Below are 26,335 nucleotides of genomic sequence, written 5' to 3'. Positions count from 1 at the left end.
GTAATTAAAAATTCGAGTAATGACATTAGTGAAAATTAACAGAATTATGCTTGGTTAAGTCAACGAGCAATTCTTGCCGCAAAGAATAATGATGTACACGCACTGAATTTCACCATTCAATAAAAAATTGCCGGCGATTTGGTGACATACCAATGATTCCGACTGGTCTTCCGTTTGACTTCAAACGATTGCAATTTTCAGTTCGTTTTGCGTTCGCAATAACAAGTCGCAAGGCCAATCGCTTAGTGTTTGCGGGATAAATTTGAAATAGATTATTTAGAAAATCATTGTTTTTCACATGGGCAGTTATACGTTGCCTGTTTACGACTGGAAAACCATCCGCTTTGTTTGTGTTAACGCCAGACCAAAAAACAAAAAATGTGGTTTACCAAAGAGCACTTCAATGAAACGGATAATTTGCGGATTCACTTTTATTACTTAGAGAAGTTTAACTAAAAACACTTCATTTTTGTAATCGAAATAATTTACTGTTGTGTAATAAAATCAAATATTTCCTTTTCAAATATAAAACAAACAAAAAATTCTTCATCTTTTTCACGAAACCATCTGGTGGCGAAACGGAGTTCGTCGGGTTTGCTAGTATATAATATATATTATACCACAAAATTGTTATTAAGCAATAGAACACAAAATCAAAATATGAAATCTGTCTATGGTGTTACTGAAGAAATATCAGTTTAGTGTAGCAAGCGAAATATTACCTAAGTTTTCGAAATGATTATTATAACGTGACAATATTAGTTATTCCATCTAAATTATTATCAATTATCAAAATTATTATGAAATAAAAAAATAAAAAACAACGTTCAAAACTACTATTTGCTTAGTAAGCTGAGCAAAAACAAAACAACAAATATCAATTTCCATTTTTTATACGCACAGTAAACCATTAATTTTCAAATGTCGTTTTTAAAATAATAAATTCCACAAAATGAAACACAATTGATTAAGATCTAGCATTTTAGAACCGTTTTTCACAACTGACATTATGATTTAGTGCAAGAAACAATAAATTTTACGTAGGCAAACTTGCGTACGCCGATGATAATCCGCAAGGATGTCGTATATAACCCAGAGAAGTAGAACGTACGGGAGTTATTTGAAGCCCAAGGATTGCCAGGAGCTGGTTCATGCCAGGAGCGAAGGCCGTCTGAAGAGGTTTGATTCGTGTACTGACTTAAGGGCCTGGAATTGCGATGACAGAGTCAAATGCATATATTTACTTGAATATGTCACTTGCCAGCGAACATCAACAGACGATCGAGCCCTTGAAGATTATGGACCAGTCGTAAGTTTTTTTATATTTAAGTTTTAAGGTCCTATATATTGAAAATACATCGTCGATATAATTGACTGTTTTTCTGCCTGCCTGTTTTCGACTACGTTTTAAATCGAAATTTAGATGATAGTCGATGGTACTTCATTTGGCAGATAGAACGAATTTAAAAATCAATAAAAAACAGGTTTCTTTCATTTGATTTTACTCCCGCACACTGTACGATTTATAAACATTTTCTAAGCTACTATTTCTAGATTTTCTCATAAAAACAACAATTCATAAATTTGTTATTATTACCATATATATACACATTACATAATATATATTTATTTTATTTAACTAATATTTTTATTTTATGTTGATTTCAGGGAGACAGGGAAGCTGTTCCTTCAGCAGTGGTAAGATATACTTTTTTCTGTACTATAATCCATAGATTCTACATAGTACTTTTACTATAGATCTTAAAAAAAAAATTGAAGAGATTTACTGTTACTTTCAAATATTTGACGTAGGGAATATAAGTTTACTGCACAGCATTCAAACAACTCATTTCAAATGGTGCAAAAATCTGAAGAAACCTTAATAATTAATATTCATCGAAGTTTGTTTCTTAAAAACGAATTTATATTATTTTAATTTATTATATGTTTATTTCAGAAAGGGAAAAAACCCGTTACTGCAGCCGTGGTAAGATAAAGATAAAAATTAGTAGTTTGCATTGAATTCAATTGCATGCATTAAATATTTATTACATTATTATTTCAGGGAGACAGGGAAACTGTATCGGGAGTTCCTTCAGCGGTGGTGAGATGAACTTACTTTTTATTATATGAGTTAGATGTGAAATTTTTAGTTCAAACTATACTATACCATTTTTACCTAAACTAAATATATACCTTAATTACTCTAAAAATATATTTGTTTGAAAACGGCTTAAATTATAAGTGAATGTAAAGTATTCAAGTAGATTTTTTGCAGATAACTATTCGTGCATAAAATTCATTTCTTGTATTTTAGAATGATTTTCATTTTAATATTCTATATTTTTGAATAATTTAATAATTTAATTTGTTTATATAGCATATATGATATGATCTGTATATAAATATAATTTGAAAATTATAGAATTAAATTTATTTTCGGTATCATAAAGATTTTTAACTTTGCAATGATATAATGTATACACAAAATGATTACAAACAAAAAATAGCCATGACGTTTATATCATATTTTAATATTTTTTATGCTTATTAGGAGAAAGGGAAGGCAAAACCTACAGAAACTGAATCTGTGGCCGTTGAAACAGCACCGGCAGCAGCTAGAAAAGAAACTCCAACTGACGAAGCACGGCGGGGTTCACAAATCTTAGGTCCTGACGGAAAGCCAATAAAAGGCGCCGAAATTATCGCGGGTGCTGATGAAGAACGTCGACCTGTGCCAATTGATGGAGAAAGTAGACCAATAAAAGATGCCGTTGTGCTAGGACCTGATGGGCAGCCGGTTCCAAAGGGCTCTGTTGTTGTAACACCTGATGGAAAAGCAGTTCGCGAAGCAACGTTGATTCCAGGGGCCGATGAACAAAAAAAACCTGTTCCTCTTAAAGAAGATGGTTTTCCTGTTAGAGAAGGTTCAATATTAGGCCCTGATCTTAATGTCATTGAACGCGGATCGGCCGTGTTGGGGCCCGATGGAAGACCCATAAGAGATTCATATTTGGTTACTGGTGTAGATGGTAAGCCAGTGCCGGTAGGTCCCGATCAAAGACCTATTCCTGAAGCAACGATACTGGGTCCTGAGGGAACACTAGTGGATAGAGGTACAGCTGTAGTCGGACCTACAGGTAAAATAATAAAAGATTCGTCAGTTCAAACTGGCGGTGATGGGGCACCTGTACCAATTGGGGGTCATGGTAAACCTATACCTGGAGCGGAAATACTAGGTCCAGATAGTAAAACAATTCAAAAAGGCTCTCCAGTATTGAAGCCTGACGGAATGCCAATACCTGGTTCAGTGATAATTAAAGGAGCGGACGATAGACCAGTTGCTCTTGATGTCGAAGGCTTACCAATACAAGATGCAATAGTACAAGAACCTGGTGGCAGAACACTTCCGAAGGGTTCCGTAGTGGTTGGTGCTGATGGAAAACCAATTAAAGACGCTTCAGTTATTAAAGGTGCAGATGGAAAACCTATACCTGTCAGCGCTGATGGAAAGCCGTTGAAAGATGTTGAAGTTCAAACACCATATGGAATCTCCGCTGATAAAGGTACTATGGTTCCAGACTCTGAAGGCAAACCTATAAAGGAAGCGGTTTTGAAATATGGACCTGATGGTAAACCAATAGTACTTGGGCCTGATGGAAAACCTTTGTCTGATGCAACTCCACGCACTCCTGATGGTCAGCCAGTTACAGTTGGTCCATCAGTTGTAGGGCCTGATGGAAAATCGGTTCCAGGAGCATCTGTGGTTATGGGTATCGAAGGCAAGCCTGTGCCGATATCTGAAGACGGTAAACCAATTCCTTCAGCTGCTGTAGTTGCACCTGATGGTAAAAAGATTGAAAGAGGTTCAGTTGTATTAGGCCCCGAAGGTAAAGTTATTCCTGGTGCGACAGTGGAAAAAGGCGCTGACGGTAAACCGGTGCCTGTTACTCACGATGGCAAATTAATTCGAGGTTCTGTTATAGAAGGCCCTGATGGACAAGCTGTTAAAAAAGGTTCTGCTGTGATCGATAGAGAAGGTAAACCAATCAAAGATGCCTTATTGATAAAAGGCGCAGACGGAAAACCTGTTCCTGTAACACCCGATGGCACTTTAATACAGAAAAGTCCAATTATTGGACCGGATGATCGAGAAATTGAACCCGGTTCAGTAATTGTTGCTGGGGATGGAAAACCAATTATAGCATCTTCTATAGTATATGGTCCAGACAAAAAACCAATACCCGTTGGACCCGATGCCAAACCTATTCCGACAAAGGGAATACCACAGCCGCAAATGCTAGATTCAGAAGGAAAGCGAATAGAAGGACTTGCCAGTATTACACTGCCACAAGGTATAAGAGAGTCAGAAGTATCACTAGAAATTGGCCCGGATAAAAAGCCTATTGTAGTGTCTGCTGATGGTAAGCCTGTTATAGGTGCAAGGGTATCAGGAGCGGATGGAAAACCGATTGAACCTGGTTCTATAGTTGTAGGAGCAGATGGCAAAGTGGTTACTGGATCATCTATTTTATTTAAACCTGATGGGACTGCTGTTCCGGTTGGTCCGGATAAGAAGCCTCTAGAAGGAAAAATATTAAGCGCCGAAGGAGTACCCATTACTGAAAATATGAGATTAAAGATGCAGATGGTAAAAAAATACCTGGTTCTTCATTTATTATGGGTGCTGATGGGAAACCTGTTGCAGTGGGACCTGATGGTAGACCTATTAAAGGAGCAGTTTTAGAGGGACCTGATGGTAAAGCTATTGAAAGAGGTTCTTTATTATTAGGTGCAGATGGAAAACCAGCAGAAGGTGTATCACTAGCATATAGCATTTTTGATGGGCAACCAGTTATCGTTGCAGGAGAAGAACAACCGGTACCAGGTGCAGTTATTCAAGACGGTTTTGGTATTCCCGAGGTGGGAGTTCCATCAGTCCCTACAAAAGAGACCAAACTAGAAGCTGGTAAAATAAAACCGGTGTCAAAAGAACCTTGTAAACCTTTTACTCCTGGAGAATCTGTGACCGAATGCTTATGTCACACGGATCCGGAAATTCAAATCGCCTGTTTAGCTAGTAAGCTAAATGAAACCGAAGAATACCTGAAAGATGCATTAAATAAACTTCAAAACATCAATGCTGTTTTGGATGAAAATGATCAGCTTCGTACGCAATTAGTATCATCTGAATTAGAATTAAAAACTTTGAGAGAACAACAAGAATTATTTCACAAAAGAGTAGCTTGTATTCCATCGGAACTAGATAGGTTAGAAGAGATGCTTTATATGGAAGATTTAACTCCAGACGAACAAATTTGTATTTATAAGAAGGAAATATCTCATTTGAAAAGATGTTGTGTAAATGTCGCGCAATGTGTTAATGAAAATAGGACTTTAAGAGCTCAATTAGATGCTCTACATGAAGCCGAATCTGACCAAGAACTTCTGATGATTTGTGATAATCCTGCATGTATAAATGACGTGTCCACTCTACAGGAAATCGTGCAAAGTCTTAGGTGTACTGTAAAATCCCTTTTACCAATAAAGGAAGAAAGAGATTCTTTGGAACTTGAAGTTCAAAGATTGCACGCTCGGTTACGCGAACTTGACGATAATTATAATGATAAAGTTCAAAATTTGGAACGGCGTTCACAAATTTTAGATAATGTGATGGGTGAGTGTGAAGATTTACGAGCGCAACTAGATCGTTATGATGGAATGGATGATACTATTAGATTGCTTATAGAACGTGCTCAAGAATCCGATGCACTTAGGGAACAATTGGAACAAGCGAAAAAATGTTGTGAAAAATGTAAATGCACAATGCAAGATATGGAGGAGGAAAATGAGAGTATGTGCCACGCGTTGGACAAGATCGCCGGCGAGCGAGATGTATTAATGCGTAAGCTAGAAACCAGCCATTCAATAGAAGACGAGCTAGAATGTTTGCGATGCGAAGCGGAAGAACGAGAGCATCATATTCAATGCTTGCAACTTGAATGTGAAGCTTATCGTGATAAACTTGAAGAAATGTGTGCAAGGGATCGAGCACTTCAAACTCAAATAGAATTGCTACAGGGTCGGAGCGGAGATTGTATTGCTTTAAAAAATCGTTTGCGAGACGCTGAACTTGCTATTTCAGACCAGGAGGAAGAGATTGATAGGCTTCTAGTGAAAATACAAAAACTCGCCGGCGATCAGGTAACTGAACGGAAATGTGTATGCACATATTCCGTTAGATACAGAAATAAGTGTTTATCTACATCAAAATATAATAAAAAATCAGAACGCCCGATTTGATTCAAATTAAGTAATACTTGTATTGTATTTAATCAATTGTGTTTCATTTTCAACATATCATTATCCCAGAAATTCAAAATTTACAAGTTTTTTTCCTGTTTCTAAATTAACTAGTTTTCTTTTCAATTCAATATGACTTATATATTAAAATATTAGGTTTTAAATACTTTAATAAAATTCATACTACATGATTTAAGGATCGTCAATCTATCATCATCTCTGAATTAAGATCGGAACTGCAAGATGAAAATGACTTACTATCTGAATGTCAACAAGAGTTGGAAAATATGGTATCACTTAAAGAAGATATGGATAGTATTAAAAGTGATTTAGAGTCAACAATAGATAAGGTAGCTGAAGAAAAACAAAGTTTGCTCGACGAATTACAATGTACTCAATCAGAACTTAGCAATAAATCTATTGAAGTAAATAAAATAAATAGGCAGCTAAAGCAGTTAACGTGCGGTCAAATGAATTCTACCGAGGATGAGAATGACAAAGAGAAATGTGTTAGGAAATTACTATCTTATCAAGCAGAAATTGAAAGATTGAATGAAGAAATTGGAAGAATGCGGAGGGCTTATGCTGGTTTAGTATCAACAGCTGATTCTTCAAATTTGGATGATTATGAAAATAATATGGATCCTTGTAAAAATGACGCTGAAAAAACTATGTTTGATAAATTACAGTTACGAGCCCATGATAAAAACGATGAAAAATCAACCAAGATTACAAACCTATTAAGCGATTTAAAGGGCGATCGCCAAAAGTGCCTACAGGAAGCTGAAGCACCTGAAAAATTGATTATGAAATTAATAAACTATCAAAAAGAAATAGATTGTTTAAAAAAAGAAAATCAGCGCTTAAAAACTAAATGTACCAAAATTTTAGATTCATTGGATCCAGAAGAAAACGGAAGTAAGCGAACGGAAGATATCTGTGGTTCCAGATCACAGTCTGCTAATAAATCAATTGCAAATAGCAAAGAGTGTGTATGCCGTCAAAATGTTAAAAAATATCTAGAACGTTATAATTCGGCAAAGAGTACGAAGAAGACCAAAAGTGAATGTCAGTGTTATTTAAGACGCAGTGCTTCGGCAGATCCTTCAACCTGTACGAGAGTTTTATTAGATAAGAAAACATCAAATATAGATAATTCATTATGTACTTCCTGTGGTTACAATAGTAAGAAACAGCAAACAGTTGTTATTGTAAGAAAAGGCATCTCTGCATCAAAATCATTAAATGATTGTAGATCTTCTCGTGGTGGTCTAGGAAATGCGTGTACAGTAGGTGATCATAAAGCACAAGACCAACCAACTTGTGACTGTACAGTAAAACATGTGAAACATATGTTGGATGAAACTAATGAAGCTCTGGTCGCTGTTATAACGGAAGTTAAAAAAATTCCCAAAAGCTTATCTAAAGTAAAAGAGTTTTCTAAAGAAAATACCGAAATGGATTTCATAGGTGGAGATGAGGGCAAACCAGGTTTAGGTGAACATGAATGCGCCAGAATTAAAGATCTTACAGACAGGTTGAAAATGCAATATTCTAATAATAAACAATTAAAAGAACAATTGGAAGTAATGAGAAAAGCTGCCGAAGGAGATAATTGCCAGCAAATGCTTAATGATTTACTTGCTCAAAAAAAACTATTAGAAGAAGAATTATCTAAATATCGACCGATGCCCGGACAACAAACTGGAGTACAAATACGGCCTGAATCTCAAGATATAGGATTGCAGGAGCAGGTTCCTGTATCGCAAGATCAAACACAAACTGTAGGTGCTAATGTTGCTGATCTGATGCGCCAATTGCAAGAATGCCAGGCTAAATTGCAACAACAGGAACCTATAGGTGACGAAGAACTATTACGTCAATTAAAGGAATGTCGTGACCAACTCCAGCAGCAATTATCTCAAATCCAAGGTAGGCAGCAGGGACAAGAAATTCAAAAGACTGATTTCGGTGCACAGATTTTACCTACTAGAGATACTACTGATAGAGTAACAGCAACTGATAATGCTGATGCTATCAATCAATTAAATGAATGTCGTGCTCAGATTAAGAATCTACAAAATGAAATTGATCGACTAAAGCAAGAACTTGAAAATGTACGCAATGACAACGCAAGATTAATGCAAGGTCAACCGGATCAAATAGCAGATCTTATGAAACAGTTACAAAACTGTCGGGATGAATTACAAAAGCAACTATCAAAACTGCAGGATACTCAAACTCAAACTCAAACGGAATCGCCGGAAATTGCAAATTTGATGCGACAATTACAGGAATGCCGTGACAAACTTGCAAAACAATTACAATCTGAAGCTGATATGGCTTTACTTAAACAACAATTGGAAGAATGTCGTGGTCAGCTGCATAAACAATTATCTCAAATACATGCAGAAACCCAATCTGCTGCTCCTGGCGCAGATACCGATCTGTTGCGTCAATTAGAAGAGTGTAGAGCTCAATTACAGAAGCAAGCCTCACTTATGCAAGGGCAAACGCCTGCAGAGGGCCAAGCGCTATCAGATAATATGGATTTGAAAAAACAATTAGAAGAATGCAGAGCTCAAATTAAAAAACAAGAGGAACAACTAAAGGCTGCATGTGATGCCCAAATTGCACAGTTGATGAGGCAATTAGAAGAATGCCGAGCACAGTTGCAACAGCAAGTTTCTCAATTACAGCAACAAGTCTCTGGACCTTCCGGTCAGGAAGTAGCACTGCAAAAAGATGTTTCTAATTTGAAAACGGAAATAGAATCCCTGAAGAAAACTATATCAGCTAAAGACGACGAAATTGAAAAATTAAAACAGTCTTTGAACACATGTCAAAATTCTTTAGAAAATAAAAATAAAGAAATATCTGCTTTGGAGAGCGAAATACAACGCTTAAAATCTGAATTAAAAAGTTGTCAAGATTCCGCAGACGAAAAATCTAGACAATTAGCATCTATGCAATCCGAAATGGAAAAATTAAGAAACGATGTCAAAGTCGCGCAAGATCTTGCAAATGAAAGAGCTCGACAATTAGAAAATATGCAAGCAGATTTAAATAAATCTAAAGAAGAAGCTAGATCTGCATTGCAAAATGCTGGCCAACAAACTAATGAGCTGTCAAATCTTCAATCTGAAATTGATAGGCTGAAAAATGCACTGAAGGCTGCATTAGATTCTGCAGAAATGAAAAATCGTGAATTGATGGATTGCCAAACACAACTGCAAAGAACTAGACAAGATTTAGAAGCAACGCAGAAGCAGTTAGCAGCAGCTCAGCAAGAACTCAATACTGAAAAACAAAATTTCTTGGCTGCCCAACAAGAAATAAATCAGCTCAAAGCAGATTTGAAAGCTGCTAGAGATATGCTCGAAGAACTTAAAAAGCAGAGTTCTGTACTACAAGGTGATTTGCAAGCCGAATTAACTAGGCTACGAGCCGAACTATCAAGCTTACAACAACAACTCAGTGCCAAAGATCAAATGTTAAAAGATCAACAAGCTGCACATCAAGCAGAATTAGATAAGCTGAATAAAGATTTACAGGAAACAAAGAACTCTCTAGCCTCTGCTTCTCAGAGAGCTGCTTCATCCGAAAGCGATTTACAAGCTGAGTTAAACAGGTTACGTCAAGAAAATGCTAATTTGCAATCACAATTGAATGCTAAAACCAACGAACTTGAAAGTCTAAAGCGAGATAAAGCTGCTCTGGAAGAAACATTAGAATCGTGGAAACAAAAATACGCACAATTGGAAGTAGGTTGTCAAGGTGACATAAAAGTATTAAAAACTGAGAATGAAGCCCTAAAAGAAGAATTGCGTAAATTAAAAGAAGCACTTGCAAAGCAATCTACGGCCGTTGACGCCACTGATCATCTTGATAAAGAAAGAAAGCAACAAGAAGATCTTCAAGCAATCATAGATAGTCTTCAAAAAGAGTTGAACGCCTGTAATAAAAAATTGAAGGAAGTGCCGTCTGGCCCTTCTGGTATGGGAGATCAAATAAAATCATTGACATCTGAATTGGAAAAAGCTCATGCAAGAATTGAAGAACTTGAAAAAGAAGTAGCACGGTTGAAGCAACAATTAGCTGATGCTAAATCTAGTAAGGACAAAACCTTGGCAGCTAAACTTGTTGAAACGAAAGGCGCGTTAGCTATTGAAGAAAATGCCAGTATAGACAGAATGCAAGAAATTATGTCTTTAACAAAAAAAGTCAATGAACTTACAAAAGAAATTGATAGGCTAAGAAAGGAAAATAAGAGATTAGAAGACGAAAACGCTGATTTGAAAAAGCAACTCTCAGGTAATATTATATATATAAATATATATATATATATATATATATATATATATATATATATATATATGTGTGTGTATGTGTGTATATATATTTAATATATTATAACAACTTTTTGTATTTATCAAAACACAGAAGCATCTAAAAAGGAAGCTAAGTATACTCCGCCCAAAGTGACGCCGCCTGCTGAAAAAGATTTTGATGATATTATCAAAAAGTATGAGGATAGAATTAAAAAGTTAGAGGAAGAATGTGAAAGAAAATTAAAGGCACTGAGAGATGAATTAAAGAATAAAGAAAATCAATTCCAATCTGCAATGAAAAGTATAAAAACACAATATGACAGAGACGTAAGTAGTGTTAAAAGAGATCACAAGGAAGGTTTATCTCGTATGGAAAGTATGCACGAAGAAATTAAAAAAGAAGCTGAAAGAGATCATGCTATGGAATTAGATAATCTAGTAATGCAGAGAGATATATTAACTGAAGAAGTAAAACGGTCTAAAGAATGCATGTGCGATTTAGAACTCGCTAACAAAGAGCTTGAGAATCGATTAAAGAAGGCGACAGCTAAGAAATCAACAAAGGTAAGTTGTGGTAATTTTTTTTTTTAACTTTTTATTTTTTTATAGAAATACTTTCTTTCGTTTTGCAGGACAGAGGAATCACAGCTGGGGTTGACTTGAAAAAGCATTGCACTTGTCCTTATGCTGAAACTCAAACAGAAATGGATAAGATTGGTCCTACACCAAGCATGGGTCATTTAATGAATAAAATAATAGCAGGTGGTCTTGAGGTTTGTACAAAAAGAGTGTATATATATTTATAAAATAAAAAAATAATTATATATAAAATTTAATATATGATTACAAACATTCTTATAAATAATTTGAGTGCAACAAGATTATACATAAAAATTAAAAATATTAAATTTATTTTTTAAAAACAGGCCTTAACGTTTGACGAATTGAAAGTATTACATCATCGTACATGTGCTGCTGCTGCCACCGCAAAAGGTTTAAAAAGACGTAGAAGCCGTAAGCGGAGCAGAAGTCGTCGCAAGAGTAGAAGTCGAAGTAAGAGTTGTGGAATACGTTCTGCTTCTCAAGGATCTCCTTGCAATGCTCCATGTTCCAGGCAATCATCAAGGCCAAGTAAGTCTGTAATCATTGCCATCTTCCACAGTTATAAAAGCACTAATAAAATATTTTGTTAAATTATTTACTATTGCAAATATCATTTATAAATTGAAAGAATTAATAGTATTTATATATTAAAAATTTGTAAATTAAAGATAGTGCTCGTCCTCGCGAACCACGCAGCCGTCCTCGATCATCCAGATCAGCTTCTCCTAGAAGTCCACGTATTGAACCCAATTTGGGACGAAAATTGCTAATAACGCAACAATTAACACAGGACAAACGTATGTAGAGTCATTTAATTAAATTTATATTAAGTAAATTAATCAACAAGGTTTTCATTCTTAAATTAGTTGCTGAACTGGAAGTTGAAATGAATGCTGAAAAAGCTGCTATTACGGATTTGCAAGATATTATAAGAACTGAGAAAATGAAAAATTTAAATCTTCGCGAGCAAATGAGAGCGCGATCTTGTAGATGTGCTACGAATCCGCCAGAGTAAGAAAATAATTAATATTTATTTAATTATTAATGTAACTAGAAAAGACTTGCATTTTCCAAAAAAAAAATTAAATATGTTGCCTACGACGACGGTTTACATTAAAGTTCTTTCATTGTTTTCATTTGCTGTTAAAATACTATTATATAATTGATTAATATTATTATTATGATTATTATTTTTAGCATGGAGCCTCCAGATAATTTGGATGATGTCCAACGATGTAAATGTGCCCTCATGTCCATGCGAACTGTGATGGGATCTCGAACCGCAAAACCAGTAAATATTTTCATACTATTTTTTATACATCATGTAATATATTTAGTTATAATCGTAATTTACAAATTTAGAGAAGAAAATCAAGAAAGCATTCTTCATCTCCACCATGTAAATGTCCTGCGCCGACATGTTTTGCACCTCCCTGCGGACAACAAGGACCTTGCCCTGGACCAAAGGGTGGTGTATCACAGATTTATACCGCATTCACAAGGTTAGTATAATAATAAAACTTTATATAATATAATAATTTGGACTAGAATTTAGTTTACATAGTATGAGTGAACATAATAGTGGTTTATGTTTGTGATATTATTACGCAATAGTATATTTAATATCACATAATAGGAAGCAAATAATAATACATATTATAATAGTGACTTGTGCTAAGTATAGTAAGCTATTTAAGAAAGGTAACTAGGATATGCATTATACAAGTATATTCAAATACATTAAAATATGAGCGTAGTATTAGTACTCATGAGAACAAGAGATCTTTAAAGAATAATAATTATTATTCATATTCGTTATCATCATGATCATCATCATAATCATCATGATGAATCATGATTGTTAGTAGTAATCAGGTGTAAAATGAGAACAAGAGATCTTTAAAGAATAATAATTATTATTCATATTCGTTATCATCATGATCATCATCATAATCATCATGATGAATCATGATTGTTAGTAGTAATCAGGTGTAAAATTTAAACATGCATGCAGTAATTCAACAAATGTGTATTGAAGTAAACAAGTATGTAATAGAACAGAGGCTCTATTACTCAGTTATATTATGACTTTTGCTAGAAAATGCTATTAAGAGAGTAGCAAACTTTGTTTGATCAATAATTATATTTTTTTTCTAACGCGCTTTAAATTTAAATTATTGTTGAAGAATGTTGTTATGCTATCATTGTTGCATTAGGTAGGCGTTTAAAACATTCTCAAAATTCGCTCTAAATGTAAAATTATAGCAACACAAAAAATTATAAATACGGTATTTTTAAATATTTTAGAATGGCGATGCCAACAGAGACTGATCAAGATATAGAACGCAAAGATAGTTTTATTACAAAAGCCGCAGTAAATGTGAAACGTCCAATGTAAAACAAGCAGATTAATTATTACCATGTATTGTTTCAGTATGTTTTTATTAAATGTTATTAAAATTTCCGATGTGATAGTATTAAAGTTGTAACAGATTGATTTGATGATTTTGTTTATATTATTTTATTATGTATTATTATCAATTAGTGTAATATTATTATAAGTATGTTGTGATCAATTTAAACAATTTAATCAGTTCAATTCAGAAGCAAGAAAATGTTTACGTTTTCTAAAGTTTTGCAAGTTGGTGGCAAAACTTTCAAATTTCCCTCCATATCATTTAGTTGAGAACACAACCGTAGTATGGCCATAGTTAAAAATGTTTAAGAACCTTTCTTCACATTCTGGCAACACTTGAATTTGTGACGTGTGACTGCGTGTGTGGAGCAGTAATGTTTGACTTTCAGTTTGTACAGGTGCACAATTTTAATATTGTTTTATGTGCCACATAATTTATTTGTGAATGGTATGTGTGTTTTGATTTTTGTGATAAATTTGTTTAAATAATTTTTGATATGCTTTATAAATCTTTTGATAAATTTATTGGTTTTGTGGCAGTGATTGTTGACATTTGTGATTCGGTTAAGTAAAATTGTTTATTTTTCCAATCTTTCGTTAAGTTTGAAATGATATAAACATTATATAAATGATGAAATAATGACAAATAATTAATTAGTTCATTAATTTGAGAATACTAGAATAAATAAAATTTTTTGAGTCTGATCAATATCTTATACATGCCAAACCTGAATCGAAAAAATATATTTTGAATGTTATATTGTTCCAATTTAATAAGTTCTACCAAAATAATTATTGATTTATTAAATACAGAAAAAACACTAGTATTTATTCATTTATTTCAAACTTGCAACCCTTATGATTAATTTATCATATTAATTTTACTTTATTATTTCAGACCAATCCTGCCTCAAATAACTTTTTCTCCATAAGTATAGAAACGCAATTTGTAAAATGAGGTTATAGCGTTTTGCTTGAAATAAATACAATCATCAATGCCATATACTCAAAAAAGTGATGTGTTCCAAGCGGATATATTAGCAGTATTATAGTTAAATTAAAGTGTATGGCAACATGTTCCGGAGTAAATTCCGGATGCATACATGCCGAGTTATTTTATTGACTTCACTAGTTTGGTTTTTAGTGGATGTAGTGTTACTAACATTTTACTCAGACTGTATAGGATCAGGCTGGAATTGTAGGAGACGAGATGAATATATTGTCGAGGTAAGTCATTTATGGGCATTGAGATTTATTATGTTACCTATTATATACTATAGTTGTATAAATAGTGAATAATTCAAGTCTTCCATTAGCTTGAAAAAAATCTAATAAGAATATATACTTTTCTTTGATTCACATTTTTCCGGATATTTCATTTTGGCTAACCCTGGCATCTGAGCATAAGAAATATAAACAATCAACTTTGATGATTTATATACATATTATAATTATGTTTTAATTTATGTGTAAAACTCATATGAGTTATGCTCTATTTGATTAAGAACTTTATTATTAAACTTTGCTTTGGCACAAAGGAAACATGTTGAATAAAAAAACTCAGTTCCTTATCGATAAGACATATTCATATTTGTATGCAAATATTTATAAGAGTATGAAAATTTGCAACCAGTTTCCTGTTTTGAATTTTTGTTTGATGTGCTTTACTTCTTCTATTAATTTTTGTGAAAAGTTTCAGGTAAAGTTTTGAATTTCATAAATATTACTGATGTTTCTTTTGGTTCAATTAGACTCGAGTTGATACAAAATTTTATGTTCTATTTCATTTGCTTCATAATTGAATATGGACGACATTGATGCAGAATAGTTTTTTTTTATGTTTCGAAATTATATCTAGTCTAGTTATTCATTTGAACATCGCTATTTTTAAAAAAAAAATAGTATTCCATCAAATTTGACCCCCAATGGGTCAACTGCATACATACAATTTATATGGTTTTCATAACCAGGTTTTACAAAAATCTAAAAATTCGACGTAGATATCTCAACAAATTTATAGAAAAAAATGTATTGTAATAAAATGTGTTATTAAATAAAACTATTATTTTTAGGTTTACACACTCAAAATCTTCTACATACAAATTATCCACGTCAAATAACTCTAATAACCAAGTTATTAGAGCCAAGTCCATTAACTCTTTTTTTATAGAGAACTATTATAAATTTTACCTTCAGCAATATAATCGCAAATCATTTGCTAAATCATGTTTTTTGTTTTTAATTTAACACTAATTTTAATTAATTATTTTAATCTTGGTAAAAATTCTTGGCAAAAAATGTTTATGAAATATTTTTGATGTGATTTCAATAATGAAAACAGAAAACAATTAAGAAATGGAATTTAATTTACATTTGATGATTGTTTATTTATTTAAAAAATTTAAAATAGTTTTAAACTTTTAAACATGCCTTATCCAATAAATATTTATTTATTTTATATATAATGCGCTTTTCACTTACGTTAAGATCAGTAATATAAAATTCGTTCTTAATTTTTCTTTGCGCGTGTTGACTTCATAAGTGTTTTAAATCATGCAAACTGATTATCATAAATTAATATAATTCTCAACAAATTCCACATCTTGTTATAAAGATTTTTATCATTTTCAAATATGATCAAGGAAATATATGTATTAATTTTTTTAAAATATATTTCAAACAAATGGTGATTAACATAAATAGCAATGCATAACAATTAAGGGTATAGTATGTAATATAATTCTATGTAGTCATAATATCTTGATCTTCTTTCATTGCGATCCACTTAATGCATATTCATTTTATGCAATTCACATTCGCCAAGAACACGTAATTTATCCGGTTATAAATTCATAACAAAATTCATAATTGAAGTTCTATTAAATAATTCATGATATAAAACTGTGCTCAGAATTTTTCGTCAGATCATTTGGTTTTTTTTGTATCATTGTTGGAAATATCGAACCATTCATGGACTCTATGGAACTCTCAAAATCATAATAAATTCTTAAAAATCAATAAAGCTCCTTTATGGGTACTTGCGGTTTAAAACGATATTACTTTCTAAAGTTATATCTAATCGTCGGTTTCTCGTGAGTTACTCATAGTTTTTTATGCAAACTGTTATGAATTGAGAACCGGTTTCCACTTGATCGAAAATCTTGTAGGTCTTGGTCACTTGAAACTATGTGCTAAAATTAGAATATGGTAAAATTTGCATATTAGTTTGATTAGATTTTGCATGGTAATGCAGCTAAAATCAAATTTTTAACTTGTAAATGCCCAATATTTTTTATAATAAATATTAAGTTAATACTATAGGCCAACTATCGAATAACTATTATATATTGATCACTATATATGTATTACAATGAAAATTTATCGCAAACTCTTTGTCCGCCAAATTTAGCCAGATATGTTCTGTTATTTCAATAATAATAAATCTGGTACGTTATTTGTAGCATGTGTAAATATACAACTTTGTCTTTTCAACCGGAAGATTGCAGGTTCGACATACAGAATGTCGGACTACCTGATATCAAGCGGTAGAGACCTCCGTTGAAAATGAATAAGATAATATGTTTTTAAGTAAAAAATAGCCTTTTCCTGACATCAAGAAGAAATTAATCAGTATTACAGAAATTGTTATTACAAATTTATTAAATAGAGAGCAGGCGTTGGATTCTCTTCTGGAAAAGCCACTTTAAAAAAAATCGCAATTGCTCATAAGATTTAATTTCTGATCGCTGCGCAAATAAATCCAAAACTAGTGGGTTGCATGGCATCGTGCCTTAAGGCAAATTAAAAATCTTAGTACGGAACCCAAAAAAATTTACACAAAATGTGTACACATTATTAAAATCTCTATAAAATATCTGATAATTTGATGTACAAATGTCCAATAAACATTTTTGACCGCCAAATGACATTTTTAACTTAACTTATTTTATTGAGAGTCAATAACCGCTGGACCTGCTTTCCCATAAATTTAATCAGTTCATCTTGTCAATACAAGTAAAATGTTTTCGGAATTATTAAAATCGGAAGCTCCGTTCTCTTAAAAACTGAGTTACCGTTTTTGGTAGATTTTGCCCCGTATCTTCGGAACGGCTAGACCTGCCTTCGCTTAAACTAATCAGCACGTCTCCTTATCAATATGAATCGAATGTTTTTTGGGTTGTTCAAATCGGTTGATCGGTGTTTCCGAAATCGTCGACGAAAATTTGTATCCACACAGACACACACACACATACACATACACTCATACATACATAAATCCATTCATTCCATCCATTTTTTAAGGTATGCAAAATATTCAGAAATCTTTGAAACGTAAAGATATATAAAAATTTTCATTTTCGATTTTTTGCAATTACTATATCACACCCAACGGGAAGTTAACGAAAAAGTACTGCCCGTTATATATTTGTTAAATGAATTATTTAATACTAATATAGTATAGTTATAGTCATACTCTTTGATTTTGTATGATCTGAATAAATATATTCGAATACGAGAAATATATTGCATTGATAATAGTTACATTTTTTTCTTACTACGTTTTCTAATTACAACGGCATTTTTCAATTACTTCTCTAACCTTTGCGGAATCTATATCTTATTACTTATGTGAAGAAACCAAATAATTATTTTACAAATTCAGTTAACGTTCCGTACCGTTGCTTTTCCCGCTACTTATTTCTGATTAACATTTTATACTTCTTACATTAGCGTCGATATTGACACTGACGTATTCAACTGCTTGCGACTGTGTCAAGAGCAAACGGTTTTCTGTATCATTGAATTAATACGATAATTTAACTCATTTGACTCACAATGGATATATAAGATAGTTGTGAATTGTAGCAACTTTGTCATGTTTTTCTTGGCTTTCAAATAACGTTTTCGCAATGGAACGAACGAGCTCCAATTTGAATCAATACACGATCCTATTGGATTTTATTCCATTATGAAATCAATATGGAATGAATTTGAAGAATGACATAGAAATTTTATTTTTAACTTCCCGAAGTGTAATTTATAGTAATGGGCCGAAAATCGAAATTGAAAATTTTTACATTTCTCGACGTTTTGAAGGTTTCTGAACATTTTGACATACCTCAGAAAAAATGGATGTGTGTGTGTATGTATGTATGTATGTATGGATACAAATTTCCAGTCACGTTTTCGGGCGCACGGATCAACCGATTTGAATGGATCAAAAAACATTCGAGATATAGAAATCGAGGTTTTGAGAGAACGGAGCATCCGATTTGAATGTTCTAAAAAACATTCAATTAGTAATGATTGGGGATCAGATTTTGGCAAAGGCAGGCCCAGCCATTTCGAAGATACGGAGCTAAATGTGCAAAAAATGGCAATTTTTGAGAGAACTAAGCGTCCGATTTAAATGATTCAAAGAACTTTCTGCTTCTCTTAACTAAATAATTGATTTTGGAAAAAAAAAATGTTTCAACTTTTTTTTTTTCAAAAAAAAATATTTGTATATCGAAAATAATTCAGATTTTATTTTTAATTTTGACTAAAGTTCTAATATACTTTGAACAAATAATTTCAACTTTGCAATTCAGTTTATATAATTCTAATAAATATTAGATAGTGTTACATTATTTATTTATATTATAATCTATTTGAAAACATTCAGTATTCCTCGAACATTTCGTTACGGTACGGGAAGTTCCAGCAATTTGCCTTAAGGCACGATGCCATACACCCCACTAGTTTTGTTTTGGGTTAGGGCTCCGTTGTGGATTAGTGGTTAGAACTATGGGATTTCAATCATAAGTTTCAGGTTTTATACCGCTTTGGACAGCCTGATATCAAGCAGTAGTGACTTCGGTTTTTAGTTGGAAGTATAGAAAGCAGTATGTTTATAGAAATAGGATAGGGCAACCATTGGTTGGTCTCCTATTAACGTTCAGTATTAAAAATAAAACCACATCTTAGACAATCTTTAGATTCCTTGCTAATAATGTTGTTTCTAGTAATAATATAGCCTATAAAACATGCAATAGATCTTATTGCTGTAAAATACGTTTTTTACTATACATATCTAATATGGAACATCAGCATTTTTTTTGGCAGTACTTAAATTGTCTAAATCCAATCCCAATCCAGTGATACGTATTTTTTAAATATAGTGTTTTTTTACTATCTCAGCAATCATTTTATAGAATTTGTGTAGTACTTTTCTAATTGTTGATAAACTATATAATCATGTTTGTCAGTTTAATTTTTATTTCTTTACGGCATGCAATTTGAAGTAAAGTAAAAACGCTTTAATGAGGATGTGGCATTATTACTATAAGTGCTGTGCATTATCAAAATTAAAATAGCATCTTATGAATTTTTCCATTTTTTTATTAGTTTTAAGTTTTTTTTAATTCAAGATACATTTGAATATTATTTATTATGTTTTAGTTTTATCAGCAAAATTTGTATTAAAGGGTCATTAATTCACACAATTTTCATTAAAATGTTAAAATTTTTGATGCGTGAAATGATTTCCGATCTCTCTGCCAACATCGATTTGCTGAGGATATTATGTTGAACTTCCATTATTAATTTATATTTTTCGATTCAGTAAACAAGAACAAAATGTTTACAGTTTATAAAATATATAATCGTAGTTCACCTTTTATCGCGTCATAAAAATGGTTTATTTAATGTTGCTTTCAATTAATCATACCGATATGGAACTTAATGTGTTCATTTGTTATAGTGGTTTAACACATTTCCGCATCGAGTAGTTTTTTGTAACTATAATGAATTAATTAATTAGTGTAGTAACTACTTGTTTAATGATTTAATCAAATGATTCGGAGTGAAGGGATTTACTTCATAGATACTGCGTTTTTGTTTAATTGTAGTTTTCAGTATTGTACATTTCTTTATAGTGCAAATTTTATTTATTCCATGTACAAATCTTTATTTTCTATTTTTCTAAAAGTGAAACCGGGATTTTTTCACATTGATCTTTTTTTCAAGAAACTTTAGAATCTTAAATTAGGATATCGTTGAGAAATTGTTCTACAATATCTTACAGATGTGTCAAAATTTATCAGTGACAAAAATGGTACGGTTAGAATCTTTAAATAACATCTGCTTTATATTTAGTAACGGTTCTATTTTTCTAATTTGTATGTACATAGACAAGGTTCAGACTCGATTTCAAAATATTCTTATATGACATGTAAAATGGTTTGTAATACAATGCATACTTATGAATAATTAATTAATTTATATTTTTTGTAAATTAGCTACTTCCGCAATGCAATTTGATTTTGAATACCTCGTTATATTAGCAATAATCAAATAGATCTAATTTAATGCTACTTTAAAATGAATTATTCTCAACTTATGTGGTAACATTTTGAAATTTATTACAATGAATATATGAATTTAGAAAAAAAATGATTGTTGCGCAAATCAACGTGAGAAATCTTTATCATTTTGAAGAGATAAAAGTATATACTTATCGGAAACAATGTTTCACAATGATCTCACGCGCGATAACCTTTAGTATTATCTTTGGCTTAAATAGATAATTTGTACTATATAAGTATAACGAGGTTTTTTTAAAGCTCTAGAAGATTATACTAGTCATTACTGTCATTAAGTTATACGAAATTGGTAGTAATAAAAACATATATCTAGATTTTCACTGTTTTGGAATCATATCGATATAAAAATAACTGAAAGAGTATTTTGAATCTATAATATAAAAATGAATTGCAAAATTTGTTGGTAAGCGCATAACTCAACAACGCCTGGACCAATTTGGCCAATTATTTTTTTAAAATGTTTGTTACGTCTAAGGATGGTTCTTACGGCGAGAAAAAATCAAATAATTGCTGGGAAAACCCTTAAAACAGCCCTTTTCTTTTTCACATACAAACGTTAGTATTTTCATATTGCCTGCCATCGGATACGGAATATTTACTCAAGTCAATGGAACGTTTTGGGTCTGAATTTTTTTACTGTGCTCCAATTTGTATGAAATTTTGAAATTAGGTTTATCTTACTATCAAGTTCAAAAGGAAAATAATTTAGACTCTTTTGCCAAATTCCAGGGGGATGGATGTATGAGCATTTCGGTATAGACTGTAGTGTAAAAAATCATAATAATTTTATAACATAATAAAGAAAATTGGAACTTTTGAATTGTAAACATAAGTACAGAACAATGTCTGTCGGGTCATCTAGTTTAAAATATAAAGGTTGGACTTCTCAGTGGGATAGTAGTTAGAGTTGTGGTTTTTTAAACATATAGTTCTAGGTTTGAAAATAGTCCTTTCCCAGAAAATGCTGAATTAAATTAAAAATCATCAGCATCAGAGAAATTCTAATAATAAAATATATAGATAAAGAGGATATATAAGAAAGATATCCATCCTCTCTAAAATAACTTGTCTTCTAAAAAGCCACGAAGTTAAAAAATTCAATCACATGAGCTTGGACTCTTAAGTTCTTAGGAAAAGAAAACTAAAATAATTGGATTTTTAATTCTCAGCTTTAATTTTTCTCATGCCTAATTTTGAAGTTCAATTTTTTACTCAGTTATTTAAACTTAATTTAAAATTACTATGTTTCAAAATACACTTTATATAAATATACACTTTCTGTTTATGTGATGTTTTAAAATAACACGTGCAAGTATTGCTTTCAATATGTGGTAGACGTTTGATAGTTTTAATTTCACGATACAGAAAAGTAATTTAGAATAGTTGGAGCGAATTTTTATTTTATTTTTATTAAAGCTAGTAATATAAGATGACCACGGCAATTTATTGTCAATAAAAATTTCACATATCACTTATAATGGTATAAATTGAGTTTTATAAGCTTTTGATTGATTTACATTCCTTAATATAATATTTCTAGGCTATCTGGTGATTGACCATTCTCTTTTTGATGAAATTACATTAGATATATTTTTAATATCTATGTGAATATATAATGAGTAATGCCCCTGAAGTTCATTTTTACCTTAAATCATATGCAGATCTGTAATTTCATGTAAAAATCTGATATCACTGCTGCATGATGTAGTTACGGTCAAGGTAGGAACGAACTTTTGGAAACAGTCCACATTTAACCAGGGTCAATATTCTAAGCCATGTTTAAAAACACTAATTTAATTCATTATATTCTATAAACTACAGCAGATTAATACATTAATAAAAATCCTCCAGTACGAATGAAATATAAACGAAATCTTTACTACTAAGGTGACCATATTTTTTAAAGTTAAAACAGGGACGGCAAGTTTTGGTAACCCGGGATGGGCGGTATTTATACCTATACTTTTTGGAAACCCGGGACAATTCAGGTCAAAACATCTAAATTCGTGACAAATATTGCTTTCAGAAAAATTCGGGACACAAGGTAAAAATCCTGGACTGTCCTGGCCAATGGTCACCACAAGATTTTTAATTTACAAAAGATCAACATACTTTATACTTAACCTAATTTGCTACATTTTCTACAATGTGGTGTATATCATATGTTGGTTGGCCAGCTTAGTTAATCGTTTTTTAGTATAGTTTCTCCATCGTTGTTCATCCAATATATCCCATAGACCTATGATGGTGCGACCGCTAAAGGTTATTGTGCCGAGAGACTGCACAAGACCGATAACTCTCGCCGGTTAACGTGTACCGTGCCTTCTCATCCAGCCGATTGAAAATGATAGCTGGTAAATAAATTGTTCATATTGGTAAAATAAATGTAACTATAGAAACTATAGAAAATAATCCATGCAAGATCGAGTTTAATGGCAATTAGTTGGATTGTAAAATTATTTTTATTTTTACGGACATTGTTATCAAAATAATACATTTTACGAATATTGAGAGAGTTGCATTCTACATATATATAAAAATAAGTTGGGTTTTCCTTCCTGACGATATAACTCCAGAACGCACAAACCGATTTCGACAATTTTGCATTCGTTGGAAAGGTCTCGGGCTCCGCAAGGTTTATAGCTAAGAAAATTAGTTGTGCATCGTGCCTTAATGCAAGCTGCTGGAATTTTACGCACCGTAATTAAAAATTCGAGTAATGACATTAGTGAGAATTATCAGAATTATGCTTGGTTAAGTCAACGAGCAATTCTTTCCGCAAAGAATAATGATGTACACGCACTGAATTTCACCATTCAATCAAAAATTGCTGGCGATTTGGTAACATACCAATGATTCCGACTGGTCTTCCGTTTGACTTCAAACGATTGCAATTTCCAGTTCGCCTTGCGTTCGCAATAACAAGTCGCAAGGCCAATCGCTTAGTGTTTGCGGGATAAATTTCAAATAGATTATTTAGAAAATCATTGTTTTTCACATGGGCAGTTATACGTTGCCTGTTCAAGAGTTGGAAAATTATCCGCTTTGTTTGTGTTAACGTCAGTCCAAAAAACAAAAAATGTGGTTTACCAAAGAGCACTTCAATGAAACGGATAATTTGCGAATTCACTTTCATTTACTTAGAGAAGTTCAACTAAAAAACGCTTCATTTTTGTAATCGAAATAAATTCATTACAGTTGTATAATAAAATCAAATTTTTCCTTTTCAAATATAAAACAAACAAAAAATTTCTTCATCTTCCTCACGAAACCATCTGGTGGCGAAACGGAGTTCGTCGGGTTTACTAGTCTCTTATATTATTTCGAATAATGAGCAATAATTTTTTCAAAATTAATAGTTAAATTTATGTTTCCAAACCTAAATCCATTACTATTTTTTCTCCATTTTTGGTAAAAATAAATCGTTCACCAGCTGTTCCTCTAATAGCGTCATCATGATGATGCAGAGTATCTCATTAAAGAGCATCTCCGTAGAATGCATTGTAACGGCATAAAGCTATCTTTGGCACGTTCGCTTAGGGTAAAAGATAATTTAATGAGCTGTGGTCGGAGGTGATTATGATAATGTTTTTGGCCTAAAAGCTAATGTTGTGGAGGTAATATACGTTTGGCACATGAGTAGATTCTTGTCGTATTTTTGACACATGCTTTTTATCGGAAATGCATTATATTTAATTTAATACTACATTAGAGAGAATTTTGAGCTCCCTGATATATTGAACCGTAAATATTTTATTTTAGCGTGATACTCGATATATTGATCATATTTTCTTAAAGCTCTTCACATCTTTTTGCTTATAGCTTACATTGTACTCCTCACAAAGTACTTATTAGTATTAGGTAATAATAATAGAGAAAATCCGGTATAACGACGCAATATCAGAGTTTATTAGCTGAACACTTTGCGTTGAGACTGTTTGGCATTTTCTTATTGTTTGTACTCTCAATGCCGGCGTTTGTATGTAATATATCTTCAGGAGATGGGAATCTTTAAACCGCAGCATTTGCGGTAAGAAAGCAGACACGTACAATATCGTCTTTACAATGTGATAGGCACAGAGAGGATATACGTATATTTACCATATCGGCAATATTAAACAAATATTTGCAAAAGCGTGAAATTCTCAAAGCTTCAATATTGCGTAAATGAAGACGAGCATGAACGCAATACTAACAGAACAGCTTTGATAAAACACCGCAATTCATATTTATTACTTGGAAATATAGATCTGAAATATGTTTCCAAGTGAAAATATCCCTTGCACCAAATTCCAATTTGGTGCATTAAATTTTGCAGAACAACCGTTGGGTTGCTATCTAAAAACACGACGTAAGGAAGAATTTCAGCTCAGCATCTTATTGGACGCTAAGTTCTGATCACTGTTACAATATTTAAAAAAAAATCTTATGCTCAAGTTTACATCTTAATAAAACATTTTTCATTATTATTATCAAAATATTTAACAATAGTTCAATAATTCCGGATAATCATTTTTTCACGCATGATATTTGATAGTACACTAAAAGTGCGTTTATTTATTTTTGCGTTGCTGTAATAATAATCTGCCATGTCGGCCATGTGGTGTTGAATTATATCATATTTTTGTAAAGTAATCAAAAATTTAATGTGATTATAATTGAATTTGCATTGAAATAGAGCTACCTTGAACACTACATACCTGCGAGCAAATGTAATAAATCTTATTTTGAATTTATTTTATTTCACGCCTTTTATTTATCTTGATTTGCAATTTAGAGATCATGTCATTAACTACATATTTTGGTTTTTTCATTAAATAATATGTTTAAATTTGTTTAAACTTGCTGCATGATGACACACATATGGTGTCAAAACGTACATAATAAATAGTTACATTAGCTATTGCTTCTTGAAATATTTATTTAGTTGCAAATGAACATTTTAAGAATAGATTGTAATGTAATTACCTTTCGTTAAATTTGTTTCCAATTTATGTTATAGAAAATTAAATAATCATCTTTTTGAATATGTACATTGCCATCTTATTAAAGATTGGAGCAAACAGATCTTTTTCACAATATACATATATAATAAATAAATTCCGTTTTCCTTTAGAAATTTCGCATATTGAGTTCTGATGTAGGTATAGATAAATCAATAATTTTCTATCTACTCTTTGTTTTGAAAAGTGCCATCGATTGCATTTATTATGTTCGTTTTGCAACTACATGTTACAGATTGCTTAATGATTCAATATTTGCTAATTAGCAAACTATTCTATTACGAATAGGTTACAAACAGCGATGCTATTGAACTC

The 26,335-nt window shown here is 32.0% G+C and overlaps 2 protein-coding genes across 3 annotated transcripts in view; both read left to right on the top strand.

The window, feature by feature from the left end:
• The first annotated feature begins 1,078 nt into the window (after positions 1 to 1,078).
• LOC113370795 (centrosome-associated protein CEP250-like) lies at positions 1,079 to 13,644 on the top strand. Its single transcript, XM_026611483.1, has 16 exons — positions 1,079 to 1,309; positions 1,669 to 1,698; positions 1,958 to 1,987; positions 2,066 to 2,104; positions 2,555 to 4,561; positions 4,636 to 6,204; positions 6,501 to 7,091; positions 7,164 to 10,617; positions 10,747 to 11,198; positions 11,267 to 11,407; positions 11,561 to 11,765; positions 11,906 to 12,034; positions 12,104 to 12,248; positions 12,435 to 12,528; positions 12,600 to 12,739; positions 13,545 to 13,644. The coding sequence occupies exons 1-16, from the start codon at positions 1,079 to 1,081 to the stop codon at positions 13,633 to 13,635; spliced, it is 9,348 nt and encodes a 3,115-aa protein (XP_026467268.1). The 3' UTR covers positions 13,636 to 13,644.
• A 374-nt stretch (positions 13,645 to 14,018) lies between these two features.
• Positions 14,019 to 26,335, top strand: part of LOC113369763 (polypeptide N-acetylgalactosaminyltransferase 5-like) — a 36,442-nt gene continuing 24,125 nt past the window's right edge. For both annotated transcript variants that reach the window (XM_026610333.1, XM_026610332.1), the window contains exons 1-2: positions 14,019 to 14,101; positions 14,552 to 14,880. In XM_026610333.1, coding sequence (XP_026466118.1) covers positions 14,728 to 14,880 — 153 coding nt within the window. In that variant the 5' untranslated portion in view covers positions 14,019 to 14,101; positions 14,552 to 14,727. The remainder of the gene's footprint in view (positions 14,102 to 14,551; positions 14,881 to 26,335) is intronic.

The sequence above is a fragment of the Ctenocephalides felis genome, unplaced genomic scaffold (genome assembly GCF_003426905.1).
Source record: "Ctenocephalides felis isolate EL2017-DRISC unplaced genomic scaffold, ASM342690v1 CF-g0.4_SCAFFOLD_01492, whole genome shotgun sequence".
NCBI lineage: Eukaryota > Metazoa > Arthropoda > Insecta > Siphonaptera > Pulicidae > Ctenocephalides > Ctenocephalides felis.
Note: the sequence above shows the minus strand (reverse complement) of the source record. Positions and strands in the feature narration are given on the sequence as shown.

Excerpts from the sequence above, each read along its gene's own strand:
- LOC113370795 (XM_026611483.1), top strand. The coding sequence starts at position 1,079 with ATGTCGTATATAACCCAGAGAAGTAGAACGTACGGGAGTTATTTGAAG. Across the intron at positions 12,529-12,599 it reads GATCTCGAACCGCAAAACCA|AGAAGAAAATCAAGAAAGCA; the intron begins GTAAATATTTTC and ends TTACAAATTTAG. Across the intron at positions 12,740-13,544 it reads ATTTATACCGCATTCACAAG|AATGGCGATGCCAACAGAGA; the intron begins GTTAGTATAATA and ends TAAATATTTTAG.